The sequence below is a fragment of the Gymnodraco acuticeps genome, unplaced genomic scaffold, assembly GCF_902827175.1.
Source record: "Gymnodraco acuticeps unplaced genomic scaffold, fGymAcu1.1, whole genome shotgun sequence".
In the NCBI taxonomy this organism is placed as follows: domain Eukaryota; kingdom Metazoa; phylum Chordata; class Actinopteri; order Perciformes; family Bathydraconidae; genus Gymnodraco; species Gymnodraco acuticeps.
This window is the reverse complement of record NW_022991187.1, coordinates 3,307,181-3,326,551: the sequence shown is the minus strand read 5'-3', so window position 1 is coordinate 3,326,551 and position 19,371 is coordinate 3,307,181. Positions and strand designations below refer to the sequence as shown.

The 19,371-nt window shown below is 41.8% G+C and overlaps 2 protein-coding genes across 2 annotated transcripts; one reads left to right on the top strand and one right to left on the bottom strand.

The window, feature by feature from the left end:
• Positions 1 to 41: 41 nt before the first annotated feature.
• LOC117561087 lies at positions 42 to 1,923 on the top strand. The gene is made up of 2 exons (XM_034238328.1): positions 42 to 119; positions 694 to 1,923. The coding sequence occupies exon 2, from the start codon at positions 732 to 734 to the stop codon at positions 1,395 to 1,397; it is 666 nt and encodes a 221-aa protein (XP_034094219.1). The 5' UTR covers positions 42 to 119; positions 694 to 731; the 3' UTR covers positions 1,398 to 1,923.
• On the bottom strand, positions 1,750 to 19,296 carry ttc37 (tetratricopeptide repeat domain 37). Its single transcript, XM_034238326.1, has 41 exons — positions 19,237 to 19,296; positions 18,761 to 18,861; positions 18,460 to 18,603; positions 18,151 to 18,242; positions 17,930 to 18,005; positions 17,679 to 17,825; positions 17,435 to 17,533; positions 16,779 to 16,887; positions 16,536 to 16,676; positions 15,830 to 15,928; positions 15,523 to 15,647; positions 15,233 to 15,319; positions 14,919 to 15,022; positions 14,662 to 14,788; positions 13,956 to 14,135; positions 13,697 to 13,821; positions 13,347 to 13,597; positions 13,166 to 13,268; positions 12,031 to 12,213; positions 11,738 to 11,885; positions 11,577 to 11,655; positions 10,487 to 10,548; positions 10,335 to 10,391; positions 10,173 to 10,241; positions 9,765 to 9,839; positions 9,400 to 9,541; positions 9,213 to 9,306; positions 8,340 to 8,417; positions 8,118 to 8,242; positions 7,913 to 8,036; positions 7,465 to 7,689; positions 7,271 to 7,343; positions 7,123 to 7,176; positions 6,833 to 6,944; positions 6,308 to 6,436; positions 6,103 to 6,227; positions 5,595 to 5,759; positions 4,592 to 4,744; positions 3,929 to 4,059; positions 2,294 to 2,417; positions 1,750 to 2,139 (listed from the first exon to the last, which is right to left on the bottom strand). The coding sequence occupies exons 2-41, from the start codon at positions 18,848 to 18,850 to the stop codon at positions 2,059 to 2,061; spliced, it is 4,707 nt and encodes a 1,568-aa protein (XP_034094217.1). The 5' UTR covers positions 18,851 to 18,861; positions 19,237 to 19,296; the 3' UTR covers positions 1,750 to 2,058.
• Positions 19,297 to 19,371: the final 75 nt, after the last annotated feature.

Here is a 19,371-nt window from a genome sequence, read left to right as displayed (position 1 = left end):
AATATATTCCCAGCATGATATGACACTCAGATTCATTACATATCGAAAGTAGAAACGCTAAGAAAAGACAACGGAAAGTGAAATCTCATTCAGGTTAAAGACTACTCACCCACGATAAGGTTTGCTGTTCCCTTACTTTTAAACGTTAATTCATACACCTTAAAGGAATTATAGCTCATTAGTTCAATAGAACAAGCAGCATGTCAGTTAAAGTCCGTCGTTTACTACTTTGTAACGCAACAGAACATCTTACTATTAGCATATAGCCTACATACCTTTAAAGGCTAACTCGTAACTAGCTAAAACGGCACCCTATTGTTGTACATCTAGATATGGTCACTGAAAAATGTTTAATTTTTCTGGGATTTTAACTTGAAGTACCGAAACATGCTCATCTAATTATGAGACGATGTGGTATCAATAACCTACACGAACAACGTTTAGCAGCTGATATTAACAATAATGGAAGACCATAATCTTAAGTTTATTTATTAGTTGCATTGCTGGAGGGGCCTGAGACAGTAATTGCCAAAAGTACACTTGAGCTATTGTGCATATGACATTAAAGCCTTTGAATGTGGAAACGTAGGAATCTAAGCTATATCAAATACATTTTAAAACATAGGTCTTGAAAAGTCACACCAAATCTGTCATAAGTGTGACAACATGCCATTTTTGCTTTTATTCTCACAGAGCTTTTGGTCTTGAAGAGCATCCCTTGTTAAATAAAGATGTCGCTGCCATTCTTTGGCTGGGAGGTGGCCTACGATGATACATCTCCTCGTTTGGAGCTGGGGGCTTCTCAGCAGCCCAAAGACAAAGGCATCTACAAAATGTACCATGGCACCAGCGTCGCCATCGCTCGGCTCATCATTACCAATGGCTTTCAGCAGTCATCAGTTGGCATGTTGGGCAAGGGCGTGTATGTCAGTCGAGATCAGAAAAAGGCGGAACGTTATCCTTTACATAACAACTCTTCAGACAAAGTGGTCCTTGAGTTACGTGCGCGTTTGGGTCGTGTCAAGCGCATTGACACAGATAACCATCCCATGCAGTACACCTGGAACACGCAGGGCTACGATACCGCTTGGGTGCCTCCGAACTGTGGCATGAAAGCAGTGCCCAGTGGCCTAGAGGAGGACTGTGTGTTCGACCCCCAAAGAGTGAAGGTGGTAGGCATCGCAAAGGCTCCAAACACCGTGCTGGCAGAGCTTCAGAAGCTAGTGGCTGATAGTCTAACAAATCCCAGCGCAGGAGATGATGGTGCTCCGGATGCGTGTTCACTTTGTAAGAGAAAGACCCAGCAGGGCTCTCCACACAACAAGCAACCGTGTTGGGGCTGTGGGCAAAACATCTGCATGCTCATGACCAAGCATGTCTGTTCAGCTAGCAACTGAGAGTGAAACAAGTAGATCCACGTCCAACATGGCCTTGTAATGTGGTGGAGAGAAAACCATATTAAGAAAAACTAAGAGTAAAATTCAAAGCTCAGGGTGTGACCATACTTTTCAAACATGAGTCAAAGTTTCTACTTTCCTTCCCCCATGTTCAAACCTTTTTCACTTCCTCAAATGAACATCTGTAACTTGCTACAGTAGCAATGGCAGCACATGTCTAGGGATCTCTGCATGTTATCTTCAAAGTACTGTTTGTGTTCATACTGAAGTTCACTTTTATGATCTATTTTGAAATGTATTCTTGAAAAATCGGTAAGCATAACAATTATATGCAATCAAGATGAGACAATCGTTTAGTTCAAGCAAGATGCCTTTATTTCAATCTGAACATGGACATCAGTGAATTTCATTTTGAAGTAATATGCGATAAAGATCATGATTTTTGCTGATTTGATATCCTGAATACTTTATAATGTTAAACCAAAGAACCATGTAAAGACAATAAACATTGTTATATCTGACACAACATTTTGAGTTTGATATGATTTCATATTTATTGAAGAGACCCAGAAGATAAAGCTACATTTGGATTATTTCAGCCTGTAAATTAACCTTGCTGAGCTACATGATTTCTTAGTGACGCGTTGCAGAATTGCACAACTCAAGCAGACGAAGAGGAAAGCAGTGAATGAAAGTCGAGCAGTCTCTGATCTCTGTTGATTTTGGCATATTGGAAAAGGGCCTGGAAAAGAAAAGAGAAAGTTGGGGGGAAATGAAGAGGCCATTAAACATTTTAGATTAGTTTCAGCTTCACACATTCTTTCCAAATAAGTCACAGTTGGAAATAGGCACTTCAAATTAATATACATCCAGGTATAAAACAGCTCTGTGCTCACATCCATTAGCTCCTGGTCGTTTTTGCTATGCAAGTGTCTGAGGAGGTACCAGCTGGCCACCTGCACCACCGTCACTGGGACGTCCTGAGAGTACACCAGCCTCTCCAACAAACGCCTGGTTTCCCTGCAGGAGACAAAGGTAAAACGGACAAAGGTAAAACATGAGCTTAATACTTGTTCACTACAATAGTCTGGATACATTTAGGAGTAGAATATGTGAATGAAATGAGCAAGAAATGTGGTAAAAATGCCTAATTGTGCTGCTTTTGTTGATGTAAATTAGACCCTCCAGAAAAACGCGGGCTAAAATCCTTGATTATGCGATTAAACATGCGGGGTTTTTATGTGATTTTATGCGGTGAAGTTGCGAAAAAGAATAGATTTTTTTTTTAAATATTGGGCTGTCTTATTTATTCTCTCTCACACACAACCTGCCACTAACGTTCCTATTCAATTAAACACATTCAATGTTTATCTAAGGTAAAAGCAATTGGGCTATTTTAAACACACACACACACACACACACACACACACACACACACACACACACACACACACACACACACACACACACACACACACACACACACACACACACACACACACACACACACACACACACACACACACACACACACACACACCACACACACACACACACACACACACACACACACACACACACACACACACACACACACACACACACACACACACACACACACACACACACACACACACACACACACACACACACACACACACACACACACACACACACACACACCACACACACACACACACTTCTCCGCCTCATTCTGTTTTCATTTACTTTCGTTATCTGACCAGCTTCAATCTTGTAGGCTTCTCACCTCGTTTCTTGTAGCCCTCGAAAGGGTTTTGGAGGTCGATGCCTCGGTGAACGTGAGTTGTTTGGCTTTCTTGTCCGCAGAAGCAGAAAGCATGTTCGAATGTTTGAATGAATCAAAGTGGGTCGTCACCGTCGATGTTCTCTTATGCTCCAACACACAGTTGCACGGGGTGCAGAATAGTTTCCCCTCACTTTCGTGCAAGACATCGGGGTACTGCTTTGCCCGCTCTTTAGCAGAAATGTTCGTCGGTAAATGAGATGGATTAGATTTTTTCATCTTGGTGTTTTCTCTCTCGTGTGAGTTCCACACGTTCACTCTACGGTGTTGTTTACCTTCTGTGATGCGCGAGCTGATGACGTCGCGTCATCATCATCACTACTTCACGTCAAGACGAGCTCAACTTTGTGTGGAAAAATGCGGGGATTATGCTGCGTTTTGATAAATATGCGGCCTTTTAAAAATCTGTGCCATTTTGCGGTAAATTGAGCGATCGCAGAATCGCGTTTTTCTGGAGGGTCTAGTAAATAACACATGCTAATTTTCTCTTAAGATATATAGAATTAGATGATGGCTGTTTTAAAAGTACCAACCACTTGAATAGACAGATGGGAGTCATACATCTGAAGCTTCAGGAATCCCTTTTATTTACTTTAGCTGATATACTTCACCTACCAGCCAATGGGTTCAACACATTTGCATATTGACGCAGAAGCACCCACGCACATGCAACAGAGGATAATAAAACACAGTGAGAAACACTGACCGAGCAGCCATCTTGGTCACAAAATGGAGCAGGGCCTGGAACAGGAGGGCCACAGAGGAGGAGCCCAGCTTCAACACTTCAGTGGTGGCTTCCACGATCATGTTGGTCCAGTCGTTTCCTGGGACACCCGCCTGAAAGGTCATCAGCTGGTTAAGAACAATGCGTGGAGCCGTGACTGTACTCAGTATTACGTTAACAGTAAGCAAAATGTCAGATAAACAATAATTGCATTTCACTTTGTTGTCCTGTGAGAAGTAGAGTGGAAAGCCCCGTCCCTTTCATATAAATGACAAATGCATTTTTCCTGCTCATCCTTTACTTTCTGCAGGATTTGTACCCATCGTTCTCCTCTACTTTGTTTCTGACATTGACAGGGATGTCAAAAGGAGCTTCCTCTAGACAGGTGTGTGAATAGTATTATGCAAGTCTTAGGGTCAGTATTGTAAAATAATACTATTCCTTATTGCTTGAACATTACTCCTGAGGCAAAAGACCTTCATCAGTACTAATCTTAACCGTTTGCATAACACATACATTTCTAAAATGCTCTTATTCATGGCCATAGTATGGCAGGAAAAAGATCTCAGATAGTTGTTCTGTAATAGCTGTACTTGAATCTGAAATCTTTTGGATCTAGATGGATGTAACACATTAGGGACTCACCATCGAGGGTCCCAGGGCCAGCAGGGCTAGTCGCAGCAGAGTGGAAATCTGGCTGCTGTGCAGGCCGAGCTGTGAGGAGATCTGCAGACTCTGCCTGTAGGCCATGACCGCCTGGAGGAGCAGACCCTGGCTACGATACACCTCGGCCAGCCACTGAGACACGGAGAGCAGGGGAGGGGTTTGGAAATCAAGGATGAGTGGGAGTAGAGGTGAGAATGAGGGACAAGCGGGAGGAAATAGAAGAGGTAGAGGAAGGAAGAGGAAGGTAAGAGAAAATATTGAAAAGATCAGAAGAGTTTACATATGATAATCACTGAAAAACAATCCTCCGCCTCTTACTTGAAATTGAAACCAAAAAAGGTTTTTACCAGTATATTTAAGGACTTACAGAACACATAATTGCCGAGCATTACATTATATTATTTGTTACATTATTGGTCAGGGCTACATCTGCCAATGTATGCATGGCTTTAAAGAGAAATAGCCGAGTGTCTTTGCATCTTCCCCCTGGCTGGTAGCATCCATTTTAAGTGAGTCATATGACAGATGTGGTCTTCTTAGGTCGGAGCAGAAGCAATAGAAAACGGCTTTTGTGATGAAGAGAAAAATACATAATTATTTCGCTGAACTCAACACCCATCATCGCAGACTGAGAATATGTTAAAGCCTCTTTATAGAGTTCAGTAGAGCAAGTCTGTGTGAACAGTGTCATAGTGTTATAAACAACTGGTGCTTGCAATAAAGGAGTATAACATCACATTATATTTTATTTGTTAGACGCTTTTCTCCAAAGCGACTTACACACTCAGTACTGTGGGCAATCCCCACAGGAGCAATTTGGGGTGAAGTGTCCCAGGGACACAACGACATGCTGACTGCAGTGGGGTTTGAACCTGTGACCCCCACTGATCCCAACAACAACGCACTAGTCCACTGCGCCACACGCCAAAGCTATTATTAAGTCACTGCGATACAAAGACTGGTCTGATGTGTGTCTACCTACATGCCAGCCCCCAAGGTTTGTGGGGTTCATCATCACTGTGTTGTTTAGTTGCTCCAGCACGGAGTCTGGCAGGACAGTACCACCACCGGCCAAAAGGAGACGCTGACACTGCACCTGTCTGAGGGACAGCATCACTGCCGGGTGCGCTGGAGAAACACTCAGCACCTGGGACAAAGAAGGCAGAGCATTTTTCCCTTTAAACTGTGGGTTTTCTTCTGAAGTGTTTCCTTACGTACGATGTGAGGGTCTAAGGACAGAGGGTGTCGTATTGCCATACTGATATTCTGTACACACTGTGAAGACCACTGAGACAAATGTAACATTTGTGATATTGGGCTATATAAATAAACATTGATTGATTGATTGATTGATTGAAAAAGCCACAAAAGTCACTTGTATTACTTCATTTTTGACATATTTCTTTCAGGAAAAAGTCTTATTCTTTAACAATTGTAGTAATTGTAAGGGAAATATTGAGGTTGTGTGTGAAAGGGTGTTTATATGTCACCTGTGTGCAGAGGGCTTCTGCCTGCTCCAGCTGTCCTCCCAGCATGAGACCAGTCACTGCCTGTTGTAGCACCCAGCCTTCCAGAGTCTGTGCAAGAGGGCGCTCGATCTCCTCCACATTATGCACTGGGAAACAGTAACAAGTCACTTATTCTCTGAAACACATACAAAACAAATACATTCCATAAAATACACTAAGCACACACCTTTCTCTGAAACCACTGACATGAGGGTTTGCTCTAGTCCTCGTCTGCAAGGAGCAGAACCTGAAAGGTAACAGGAAGTGTTTTCTGTGTGACAGGCAGCCATTAATCCCGCCCACGTGGCTGGATCATCTGAAATAAAGGAGAAGAGCGGAGGATGAGATCACCGGGGGCGTTTCACAGTATTCTTACCAGGTAGGTGTAAGGTGGCGAAACATTCATTGCAAAGGGATAACAAAAAAACAAGCTAATCGTCCCAGACTGCTGCAAAACATGATTTCCTGTATACATTAGAGTCTTGTGTAGATGAAGGTTCTTAAAGCGGTGTGCCATACAACACATCTCACTAGAATTCAACTCAATATTGAAATAATTACAAATGTATTTCCTATTACTGACTATCATCCTCCCATGACATGTTGTGTGGTTGTTTTCGAGGTAGTTTCATGTGTGTGTGTGTGTGTGTTTCTGTGTGTGTGTGTTTCTGTGTGTGTGTGTGTGTGTTTCTGTGTGTGTGTGTGTTTATACCAGGACAAAGCATCACAGCTCTCTGCATAGTCTTCAGTGCATTCCTGTGTTTGTCCTCTCCAGAGTGTTTCCCATTAGCCAGCTGGTTCACTCCACTGTACAACAACGCTCTCTGCAGGACAAAAAGGATCAGATTCCGTTACAAACCACTGGCAAGATACCAAAGTCAGTATTGACAGTTTTGTACCATTACAATGTATTTTGCATGTTGACATATCAACAGTTTTCCATGTAAAATAATTACGCTTACGCAAGTTATAGAAAGACCAAAAAAAGACTCAATATTTTACCTTTCCTAGGGTCATACTGGAGAGACAGGCAACATGACCAGCCATCGCTCCACCCTTGAATACACAGAGGAAAATAACATCACTTGAATTGTCCTGGAGCAAGAGTGGATCAGGTTGTTCAAATACATGTATATACAATGTTCCTTACATTTGCCTTCCTTGGGTAGTATTGTGGAACCAGTCTGGACAGCAGGGCCCACAGAGACGGGTTTCCAGGATTGCTGTAAATTACAAAAGCTTTGACATTTTCTATCCACAAGGGACCAAAGCTAATGACAGTACATCGAGCGGTACATGCAGCAAACATACGTGTCTCCAAATCTTAAATCTGTCATGCATTACCTGTGCACAGCTCTGGAAGCCTCTCGTTGCACGGCGCTGTAGTTCCCCTGCAGGGCGAGCAGGGCGCAGGTGAGCAGACACCGCTGCTCGATCACACTCCCAGAGGCGGGGCCCTGCTTCAGCAGCTCCGTCAGTGCAGCAGCACTCAGCGTAGCATCACTTTGGACCAATCCCAGCGCACATAAACACAGCAGAGACTCCGGGATTGGCTCCTTTAGCATCGAGCTGTTTGGGCAGAATGCGTGTGGGGTGTTTACTAGTGTATATGCTTTTGCAGAACAAAACATGAACCAGAGAACCTATTTCAGACACCTAACCAAGAACACGTTCAAAAAAACATTGAAATCGAGACAAGGGAACTGGAAATAGTCAAATGCTAATTCATTTCTGGGTTTTAGGATGTTTTCCTGCACCACTCTATCAGTATCCAAAACCCCAGTGGACTCACCATTTAAACAGCAGAGTCTTGGCTGAGTCCAGGTTCCCCAGCCGGTGCTGAAGCAGCGCCAGAGCTGTCAGGATGTACGCCTTCTCCTTCTCACTGGAAGCCACAGCCAAGGCACGTTCATAGGCTACAGAACACACACAACCATTAAGTCACAGTCCCTCTGGCAGGTAAACACAAACACCCTCTCTGATTGTTCAGTCCTCACCGCTGATGCTCTCTGGGATGAGTCCGGCCCTGCAGGAGGACAGAGCCAGACCAGCCAGATCACTGAGCTCCTGCAGGGGGGTGGAGCTATAAACACGCACCGCCTCCTCCGACTGCCCTGAGGTGCTGCAAGGGACACAGTGGGACATGCAACATATAGAGTTTGCGGTGTTTTGTAAGTGTTGCCAGAGATGGTTCAAGCACATGGTTAAGCTGTTGTTACCACAATGCACGGCCATAGCTGCCCAGAGCAAAGGCCAGCGCTTCTTCAGAGGACATGGACTGGAGAAGTTCAACAGCTCTGAGGAAAGAGAGTTAGGATTTAGAAAGGTGTTCTGAATACATATCGTTTTTTACAGATCAAATAGAGGTACCAGATATTTTCAGAATCAGAAATACTTTATTTATCCTGGGGGACAGTGGGTTTCCTGACAGTTGCTCCAATTAAGAATAACATTAAGAAAGAATGTGCCATAAAATATCAAATAAAATAAAAAGAATAAACTATTATTGACACATAAGAAGTGCTGCGTTAAAGAGTCTGACGGCCTCAGGCAGGAATGATGTCCTGTGCTTCCTCATGGAACACACACACACACACACACACACACACACACACACACACACACACACACACACACACACACACACACACACACACACACACACACACACACACACACACACACACACACACACACACACACACACACACACACACACACACACACACACACACACACACACACACACACACACACACACACACACACACACACACACACACACACACACACACACACACACACACACACACACACAATAAAGACCCCTGAAGCCCAAGGGACCAAAACAAACAAGGTTACTGTTGGAGCCATCACAATTTAGCATGTGTCCACCTTCTGTCTCGCAGTCCTCCACTGGTACCCCTTTAGCACGCACGCACGCACGCAGTCCTTTCATTGGCTCGTTTTTCTGTGTGGTTAGGGTTTATTTAACTGAAGCTACTCCTGTGCCTGACAAGAAGTGTGTGTCCTTCCCTGGTACGCTCCTGCTTCAGTGAGCACTTTAGAGTCTGTGAGTGTAATTCAGACACCTTTTGTAAGCCTGCACGGCCTGCCTCTTCAGCTGCAGATGCTCATTCAGGTAGCCGAGCATAATGAAGGCATCGGGGTCGGACTGGATCCTCTCTGGGAGGGACTCAAGAACGTAATGTTAAACACAATCTGTTTCCAGAACATGACTCAAATGAAACCGAGGGCTCTGTGGATCAGATGCTGTACCTGTGTACTTGCTGAGAGCCACCTGAGCAGCAGAGACGGCGTTCATCTGGACTATGTTGTAGCGGTACAGTGTCGAGTCTCTGTTGCTCTTGTCCAGCAGGGTGGAACATACCCAGTAGGCATAACCTTTCACTCCCTCCATCTGCCAAAAAAGGACGTAGATTAAGAGGGGGAAAAGCAGAGAGACTTAAGGAATACATGGAGCTTCATTTTGGTATCACCCCTGGTTATTTGCTATTATTAGCAACATACTTATTGCTGTAAACTTAGCAGAGTGACAGATAGTTGGAGCAAATATGTAACTGTTATTAGCCAGAGAATGAGGGGGTATCAAGAAGCCCCAGTGATCGTAGAAGGTCACCCACATGAGTGCTGAGTTCAGTGGTGTGTCTGAAGAGATCCATGGTGTCAAAGCTTTCCACTCTCTCTGCTATCAGCGCCTGGTAGGAGATCAAAGAGAAACAACTTCTATTTAGACAGATAAAAAGAGTCAGAGACAAGAAAGAAAATCATTAGAGTAAGATACATATTAGCATACTGATATTGTATTCTAATGAAATCGTTTACTCTACACTTTCATATATAGTGCTATAGTGCTAACTAATAGAATCAAATGACAGTACATTTTAGCCAAGAACAAAGTAGTTCTCCTTCTGCTGAACTTGAAAACCTTTCATTGCTGAATGAAATGATTCATATCTGAATGTTAGAATTAATGCCAAGTGTTCAGTTCCTCGACATGATCCATTAAAGTTGAAAGGATGTCTCTGTACCTGTCCGATCCAGCAGTTGACGTAAAGCGGCTCCAGGGACTGGGCAATCTTGAAGGCCTCGTGAGCAAGCTAAGAAAAACAAGAACAGACTTTAACATAGAAAACCTCCGCCAACTATGATACAAAAAACGAAATGAATGTAAAAGAAAACTGTCCACATACCTCTATATTGTCTTTCTTTAAATACAGGGTGCCAAGGTTGGTCCAAGCAACAACATTCTGTAACAAAATCATAAAATGTCACATAAAGAACATCAGAATATCTTCTGGGAATACTTTTTCCATCATGACCGTAATGAATGTTCAGTACATACATTTGGTTCAACTTGAATGGACTTGATGAAGCAGTGTTGAGCCAGAGCGAAGTTCTCAAGACCTGACGAAACAGAAAGAAAGAGACAAGATTACATAAGTTACTATGACACTTTGTTCTAACACAGACCCATGACTTAACTAACAGTTATGACTTCAGGTAGGTAAGAATGGAGAAACCTAGAATGTGCGCTAGAATTTGAAAGTACGCAGCCGAAAAAAATCTGCCCCTTCCTTCAGACTTCCTCACAAAGCCCCTCCTCCAACACACACGAACGAGCACATGACCAATGAGAGCACGAGATAAGTTTGTGCCCAGATGGAAGGCTGACAGGCAGGTAGGCCATCCAGTTACTTTAGCCGGGCCGGCTCAGATGATTGGTCGAGCTTTTTACAGCGCTACGGCATCCACTGATGATATTTTTTTATGTATTTATTGTCAAAGCATTTAATATATTCATTGCTATCGGGATGTTAAGAGCATTCCATGGAATATAAGTGTTTCTGAAGTGAATTACATACCCTACCTTTAACTACTGCATCAACTATTCATATATTGGAAATCATGTAAAAAGAACAAAAGAAGTAGTTTGATTGTGTCTTATTAGTGCATCAAGTCTGGTTGTGAGAGCAGCCTGTGTTAGCAGAGCCTTATCATTTATTTCTGTCATGTCGTAAGCGCAATTCAAATAGCATTTACACCGAATACAATCCTGATCCATTTCATATTTACAAATGTATTATATTTGATTAAGTGTAATAACTTGAGTATTTCCTAATGGAAAATTAAAAACAGTTTATTGAGGCCACCTTTCTGCTAAATATATTTTAAGCCAAAATGTTTCACTAATTGATGATTTATGAGTTATTTGAATCAAGACAATACACCTACTTTATTCAAGGGAAGAGAAATGACAGTAAAACTACTCGATAAACAAACATAACACATTTAAATATGTTTTTTTATCCTCGAAAAACATGTAAGCAACTATCCCACACGGAATAAATACATCTAGTTAGCAGAATAAATCAATCTGTCCACCAGTTATGTCACACCTTTATTCTTCATATGAACATGGCAGCATATATTACCTTTGCTCATGGAAATCACTCCCAGGGCATTCCAGTAGTTATGGTTCCCACTGTCCATCATGATAGCCTTTTTTAAACACTGAAAACAAACCAGAAAAATATCTTAAAAGACCTCCTTTTTGGATTAAACAAATATAAAACCTCCGGACTGTGTGAATCACCTGCTTGGCCTTCTCCAGGAGCAGAGAAGAGGAGTTCTGGTCTTCATCTGAGGGGCAGGTCAGGCTGGACTGGTGATAATAGTTCAGTCCTAGGTCATACCAAAGGCTGGGAACCTCAGACATCAGCTTCAAAGCCCGGGCATAACACCTGCAGACAAAGATAATACACTTAGTTCAGTGTTCAGTTCTATGCTTGGCCAAGAGGGGCAGACTGTACACATAAATGTATACTTTGATGGAGGAGAGATGGTAAAGGCAGCTTGGAAGACGTCAATGCCTATTTGTGGTCTTACCTCTCACCAACTTTGAGTGTCTGGGCCTGGTTCAGTGTGTGGCTCTGGGTGTTGGGGTCTAAACCAGCGAGTGGGCCTGGCATTAAAACCTGAGCTCTGTTTGGCGACACGGTGCTGACTGCGGTGCAAGCATCTCCCAGCAGCTTCCACAGACAGGACAGGTCTGGACGCAGCTCCACAGCTCTGAAACGCAAAGTGATAGGTCAATCAAATCAGACAAAGAGTCTGTTTGATAGGACTTAAACTCCCACTGTACATTTTACATTTATATTCAATTTAATATTGAACAATCAGTTTATTGCACAAATAATGTATATATAATATCCTGCATTATATTTTGTTACTGGACATTTGTATTTCCACATGTATATTTTCCACATGTATAATTTGTAACCTTTTAAATGCTATTTTATTTCTATTTCAGAAATATTTTGGATTGTTTATTTATAGTGTTTTCATTTCTCTTATGTAAATTGCCTTGTCTTTTATGCTGCTGCCACGCAAACATTTCCCAAATTGGGATCAATAAAGTACTAATCTACCAATCTACCTATCTACCTATCTACCTACCTATCCGTCTACCTGTCTACCTATCTACCTATCTATCTATCTATCTATCTATCTACCTACCTATCTATCTACCTATCCGTCTACCTGTCTACCTACCTATCTATCTATCTATCTATCTATCTATCTACCTACCTATCTATCTATCTATCTATCTATCTATCTACCTACCTATCTATCTACCTATCCGTCTACCTGTCTACCTATCTACCTATCCGTCTACCTGTCTACCTATCTATCTATCTATCTACCTACCTATCTATCTATCTATCTATCTATCTATCTATCTATCTATCTACCTACCTATCTATCTATCTACCTATCCGTCTACCTGTCTACCTATCTATCTATCTATCTACCTATCTATCTATCTATCTATCTATCTATCTATCTATCTATCTATCTATCTATCTATCTACCTACCTATCCGTCTACCTGTCTACCTATCTATCTATCTATCTACCTGTCTATCTATCTATCTATCTATCTATCTTGCAATGTAATAAATCACACATAAAGTCTAACTATATCTTAAAATGGAGTCATATAACGAATGTCTATTCATTACCTGAAGAGGTTCTGTATGGCTTGCTGAATGAGATCAATGGCCCCCCCGTCTCTACAGTCTTCCATCACAATTTTAGCCAGAGACAGTTGGCACTCCCCAAGACCTGAATATCAGATAATTGAAATATGATTAAATGCCCTGATCCAGATATATGACTATGCATAACAAACCAAACACCCACCTTTAAGAGCAGGCACATAGTCCTGCTGCGCTGTGATCTGCAGGTACTCTGCGACCGCCTCTCTGAACTTGCCGAGTGTCTGTTTGATAGCAGCGGCCTGGTAGACGCTGTAGATGGAGGCGGGTTGGAGCTGGTGAGCTTTACCGAAGGCCTTCAGAGCGGCTGTGAAGCTGCGGCGGTTCAAATAGGCTTCACCTAAACACTCCCAACACACCCAGTCCTCAGGGTCGGCTCTCAGAGCTGCCTGCAGGCTGGAAACATGAATACAATGCTCAATGATGATCATATATATATCATAATGTAGGAAAAAATAAAGACATATTTTACACTCCAGGATTTGAAACTCTTACTCAGATACAGCTTTTTGATACTCTCCGACCTTCAGGTGGTAAAGCCCTCGTCTCATCCACGCCCATTTAGCCGAGCCTGGAGTGGCTTTCTCGATCACGGACTGAAGGATGGCTAAGGCAGTGTCCTAAAGGATTTTAATTGAAGAGGAAGGGGAGAACAGAAAGGGAGGATAGGGGAATGAGCATAGGCTGTTAAGAAACGCTATAGCATATTTCCTAACCCCATACATGTGTCTGTCCTGCAACAAATCCCCCTCACCATGTCGTCCTGCTCCATACTGAGGTCCACTGAGGCGGCTCCAGACTCGGCATCATCCTTGTCCATCTCGAAGGCTTTCTTATAGCAGCCTCGGGCCCGCGCGGGATCCTTTGCCACCTCCCGGTAGTAATGTCCGAGGTAGCGGAAAACACAACCGAGGTTTGGGTCTAACTTTGCAGCCTGAAATGAGGAATATAAGCTTTCAAAATGAGATGGCATCCAGCACTGCAATTTCATTCTGACTGGGACTGCAAGATTTGGAAAAAAAAACTAATTTTGACTGATTCTGCAATTGTGATATGACCTATAATATAAGATGGATTGATCATTTAAAAAAAAAAAAAACATTATTCTCATTATCATTGATAAATATATATAATACTTTTTTAAAGGATCTGTTCCAAACATGATTTTTTATGAAATCTGTAGAATACCATTTGTAGCACTAACACACTTTATTCAGAATTACATTTTCACATATTATGTCTCTACTAGATAGTGTGCTTACTGGGATTTGGACGTTGCACTAGTCCACATCGCAATTTGGATAACATTTTTGATTAATTGTACAGGCCTGCTTCTGACAAGTTTATTTGTGCACAAGTTAAGTCCTTAAACGTGTAATCATCCGTAGACTAGACTATAGTGAAATAGGCTTCCCCTCGCCAGCAGAAAATTACAACTTTTTAATAATAATTGTCCAAACCTTGAGCAAGTGTGTGTGTGTTTTGCTCCGGTCTTTACGGGTCTCTTCTCCCATGTCCCAGTAGAGTCGTCCCAGCAAGAAATAATACTCCCCACAGTCTGGGCTCTGGCTCGCTGCCTTTAGGAAACTAAACAACAGAAGAGCAATAGAGACAACTTCACCAAGGAGAAGAAAACTGCACTTGTTTGATTTCACTTAGCTTCAAGAAAGTGGAATGCCACAGATTTAAAACTCAGATTTAAACAATTCGTTCTCACCTCTCCTCTGCCAGCTGAAGCTTGCCCTGCGCCAAATGTGCCTGTCCTCTCAGAACCAGCGCCTGGGTCAGGTTAGGGTGAGAGGCCACCAGCTCTGAGGACACCTACGACAGACATTATAGTTTCATTTGTATCAATGTGTCTGAAACCATAGATACCTTTTTCCTTTCCTTAAATTGAAAGAAAGGACAACAAGCAGTTACAGTGTTCATTTATGTTAATTGCCAAATTAACACATATTTTTACAGTAGCAGCGTTTTTTTCCTATGGTACCATAAATCCAATGAGTCAAGAGTTCAGAAAGAGTTTTGTACCTTGAGTGCTTCGTCAACTTGTCCCTTATAAAGGTAAGCATGTCCTCTAAGCGCTACGAGAACAGGGTCTTTTTCAGCATCAGGGATCTAAAAACAACAAAAACAGTATTTGTATGCTGACATTAAGTAGCACTACACATATATATATAGTATGACTTATGTTACAACCTCAAAACAGCTTCACCAACACAAATAATAATAAATATAACCGTTTTAACTGCTGCAATGATTACATTCAAAGTATCGTACATACAACAGGCTGGTTACATGAATAAAGTTAACCACATCACCTGTGAGAATGTCTCTAAAGCCTGGTCTGCAGCCCCCTCCCCTCCACTCCTGACCAGATTCTCTAGCTTCAGCTTCAGCAGTTTGACCCTCAGCTCTTTGTCTCCAGAAACACACAGCGTCAGTCCTAACAGAAGCAGACACACAGCAAAGTTCAGTATCTAACTCTTAAAGATTGAGGCTAACATCCTTTTTTATTTAAAGAAATTGTATATATTCTTTTTACAGTTGTTATAGTATTTCTTTGATTAGCTGGATCAGTGATTACATCTGGGTAAATCATAGTATTGCAAAGCAGACATAACATACCTTGGGTGCATGACATAGCACTGTCTGAGTATCTCTGCATTTTAAACTGCGCCTCGGCCAGACTGCACCATCCTGTGCTGGAGCTCATTTTCTTTAACCCTAATGAAACAGAAGAAACACATAAGGTGTACAAACACTTTAAATGACATAAACCAGGGTGTATGCACGAATCCTCAAGTCAGATGTAATACCTTTTAAGACCTTTTTTAAGACCCTTTCCATACATCGCCACACACTTTACCTCACATTGACTATATACAGTATTGATTGTCCTTCCTCCTTATCTTCCAACCATTTGGACGCAGACTTGCATTTCCCCGTAACGATGTTGTTTAACAACCGGCGTAAACGGAGCTTCGCGCGCTATCAAGCAGTGAGCGTGCGATGTCCTGTTCAGATGACGTCAAACCCAACGGGATGCCATAAATAAAAGGACACAGAATCACACTACACACCTACGCAATGATTACATTCAGGCAGACTGTAGAATACAACCTCTTTGGACAATTTATATACTTATTGAAAACAAGCTACAAAATGTAATACCTTGGAAAATGCCGTTTAATAGCCTTCATATTCGCTAAATTGATTGATCAACTTTTAATACTTTTGAAGACCCCGCGGACCCCCTGTAACAGAGTGCATGTCTCAGTAACAACTGTCCAGATGCCTCTTACAATAAGAAATACATGATTTGTTCACTCACCTTGTGAAAGGTCCCTGATGGCATCTTTAAACCTCCCTTCTTGCAGTGCCTTGGTGCCCAGACCCAGATGACCTATTCCACTGTTAGGGGCCACATCCAGGAGCCGGGAGAAACAGCTGACTGCACCCTCATCCTGAACACCTTCACATTCAAATATAACAACAGAAAGAGCAGGACTGAGTGTCACAGCCTCAGGGCATTCTGGGATGACTGATTTGTGTAAGCAAGACAACAGTATGTTACCTGTTTTGAGGTAATGAGAACAAAGCACCTCAAGAGGATAGCTTTGGTTTGGGTAGAGCGAGAGCATGGACTCACATGCCTCTTTCATTTTGGGTTCTTCCTGTGGCAGCTACAGGAGGGGAAGATTCACGATGAGCAGCTCATTAAAACATAACTGCAAAGACACATTTTGATAGACGTCAGTGTTTCCCCTACCTACTGCGCCTGCCAACAGAGCCCCGCGCCCCCCCCTGAAATTCAAGTAGTTTAACAAAAAAAAAAATTGTAATATATATATATATATTTTTTATTCCATTTTTTTTTTTTAAATATATATATAGCACCAAATTGCAAATAATCTATAACTACTGTCACTTTTCACATTGAACATGTGCTCTTTTATTAAATAAACTAAACGCTTTCATTTTAAATTGTGAGTTTAGTGTTTTTGACCCTAAGAAACACTGATGCATTAATCAATAACAATAATCCACAGCTCCTCTCTGCTCCAGAGGATTTAAAAAAGATATATCCCAATGCCACCCCCCGCTCAGGCAGCACCCCCCCCCCCCCCCCCGCTCAGGCAGCACCCCCCCAAAGCAGTAAACCTAGGGGAAACACTGGACGTGAAAAACATCCTTCATTTTCAGTGGTTCTGACTTGATGAGGTGGATTACTTTAGAAAGACATTTGACATAGTCAGCTGACATCTTCTTGTGTTCCTCTCCTGGGACAGGATCCATGAGAACCATGGCCTTTTCAAATGCAGTGATTATCTGAAAAGCACAAACAAAACAGTTCAGATAGGTTAGAGACATGTGGTTTTTACGTCAGTCCGTAATAGATTACAGCGGTGGGCTCTTATGTGTTGCAAAGTGTTTATACACAAAAAGAAACATAATATTTGGGGAAATATCTCACATGTTGTTGAATTTCATTGTCCTGCTCTTCCCCATTGAGGCAGTCTGAGAGGAGTTTGGTCAGCTGTTGCCATAGCTGCAGTAACTCTTTCTTGTCCACTCCCTCTTCCTCCTTCACTTGAATGAGCTGCAGCTTAACCTTTGCCAACTATATTCAAACATACATATTCATTCAAATCTACGAACATTTAAAAAAAAAGAAGAAGGATAATCCATCGTTCCATCCATTGAATGTGTTTTAATATAAAATACCTTTGCATATTCTTTGTCAGACTGATAGATATCGGACAGCTTACTGATGGTCTCGTAACATTTATTTTTGTCAGAGCTGTGAATGGAGAGGATATTTCAAATCAATAACATCACAAATCAAATATGTTGGACTAGTCAAAACTAAAACATTTAGTTAAGAACTCAGAATGAGGCTACAAGCAAACACCAGCTAAATCACAACCATCCTTAAGAGGTGTTACCTTGCATACAGCTCAACAAGCTTCTGATAGACGTTAGGTAGCTCCACTTGGAAGTCCCACTGATCCGTCTTCACATAAAGATTTGCCAAGCCCTAAAAAACATAGTTCATAATTACTGCACCTGGGGAGCATCAAATACAATAAAAAAAAGAAAAGAAAAGAAAAAAAGTGACATATCGAGGGAAATTACTTCATTTAATAAAGGGTTTACATTTTAAGTAAATGAATTGAACTCAATGTGAGAGAAGCAACGTGTTGTATTGGATTTGTTAAGCCTATAGCTGTAAACACTACATGTTCCACCCTTACCTGCCATGCCAGCAGCTGCTCAGGCTCCAGCTCCACAGCTTTCTTATAAGCGGTCTGTGACTGATCTGGTTGATCGAGTTCACTAGCTGCCAAGCCGATGAACACCCAGGCATTATAATTGCTCTTCTCAAGTTTCAAAACAGCCTAAATAAGAGAAATAGAAGTCATTTATATAACATCTCTGTGAGAGATACATTGCCTCAAGACTATCTGTGTTATCACTCCTTGGAACAGGTTAATATCAACAACAACAGCTCATTATACTTCATTGTATCAGTAGTGTGTATCTCAGATACTTTACCTTGCAGTGCTTTAGAGCCTCTTTGAATTCTTTGTTTTTTATGGCGTCTCTCGCACTTTTTAGTGCTGCTTTCACTTCTTTACTAGACATCTTGTCAATATCTAAACGAAGCAAAGAGGGACATATCAAAAACAAAAATGGTCACATCCCAAACATACAAGGCATAGGTATATGAACTTAAAACATACATGTTAAGAGTTAATTAACGCTAACTATTTGGCTTAATAAAAGAGCATTGAGCAGGTGTATCCGACAAAGTAGAAATAGCTGTGTGAACAGTTTATATTAGCATTGTTGGCTAGCTAAATGTAGCATCAGCTGTAAGCTTGTCATAGCCTCTAAACTATTTAACTGTAGTACTATAGAATATAACATAGTTTTAACCCTTCCTTAATATATCAAAGGTTATTTAATTGTTTTGTCAAGCTTTTAGCCACGAAACTATTGCTATTGTGAATACATATTGGGGAACCCACTGTTTACGTTGAAAACTTCCTCTGTTCCTGCAGTTGGCTGACACGGAAGTGAAACAGAATTAGCCACGCCTCCTTTGGATTTTCTAAATAAAATGACGTGCAGCAGTTTGGTCCACACTTAATACATCCATGGGT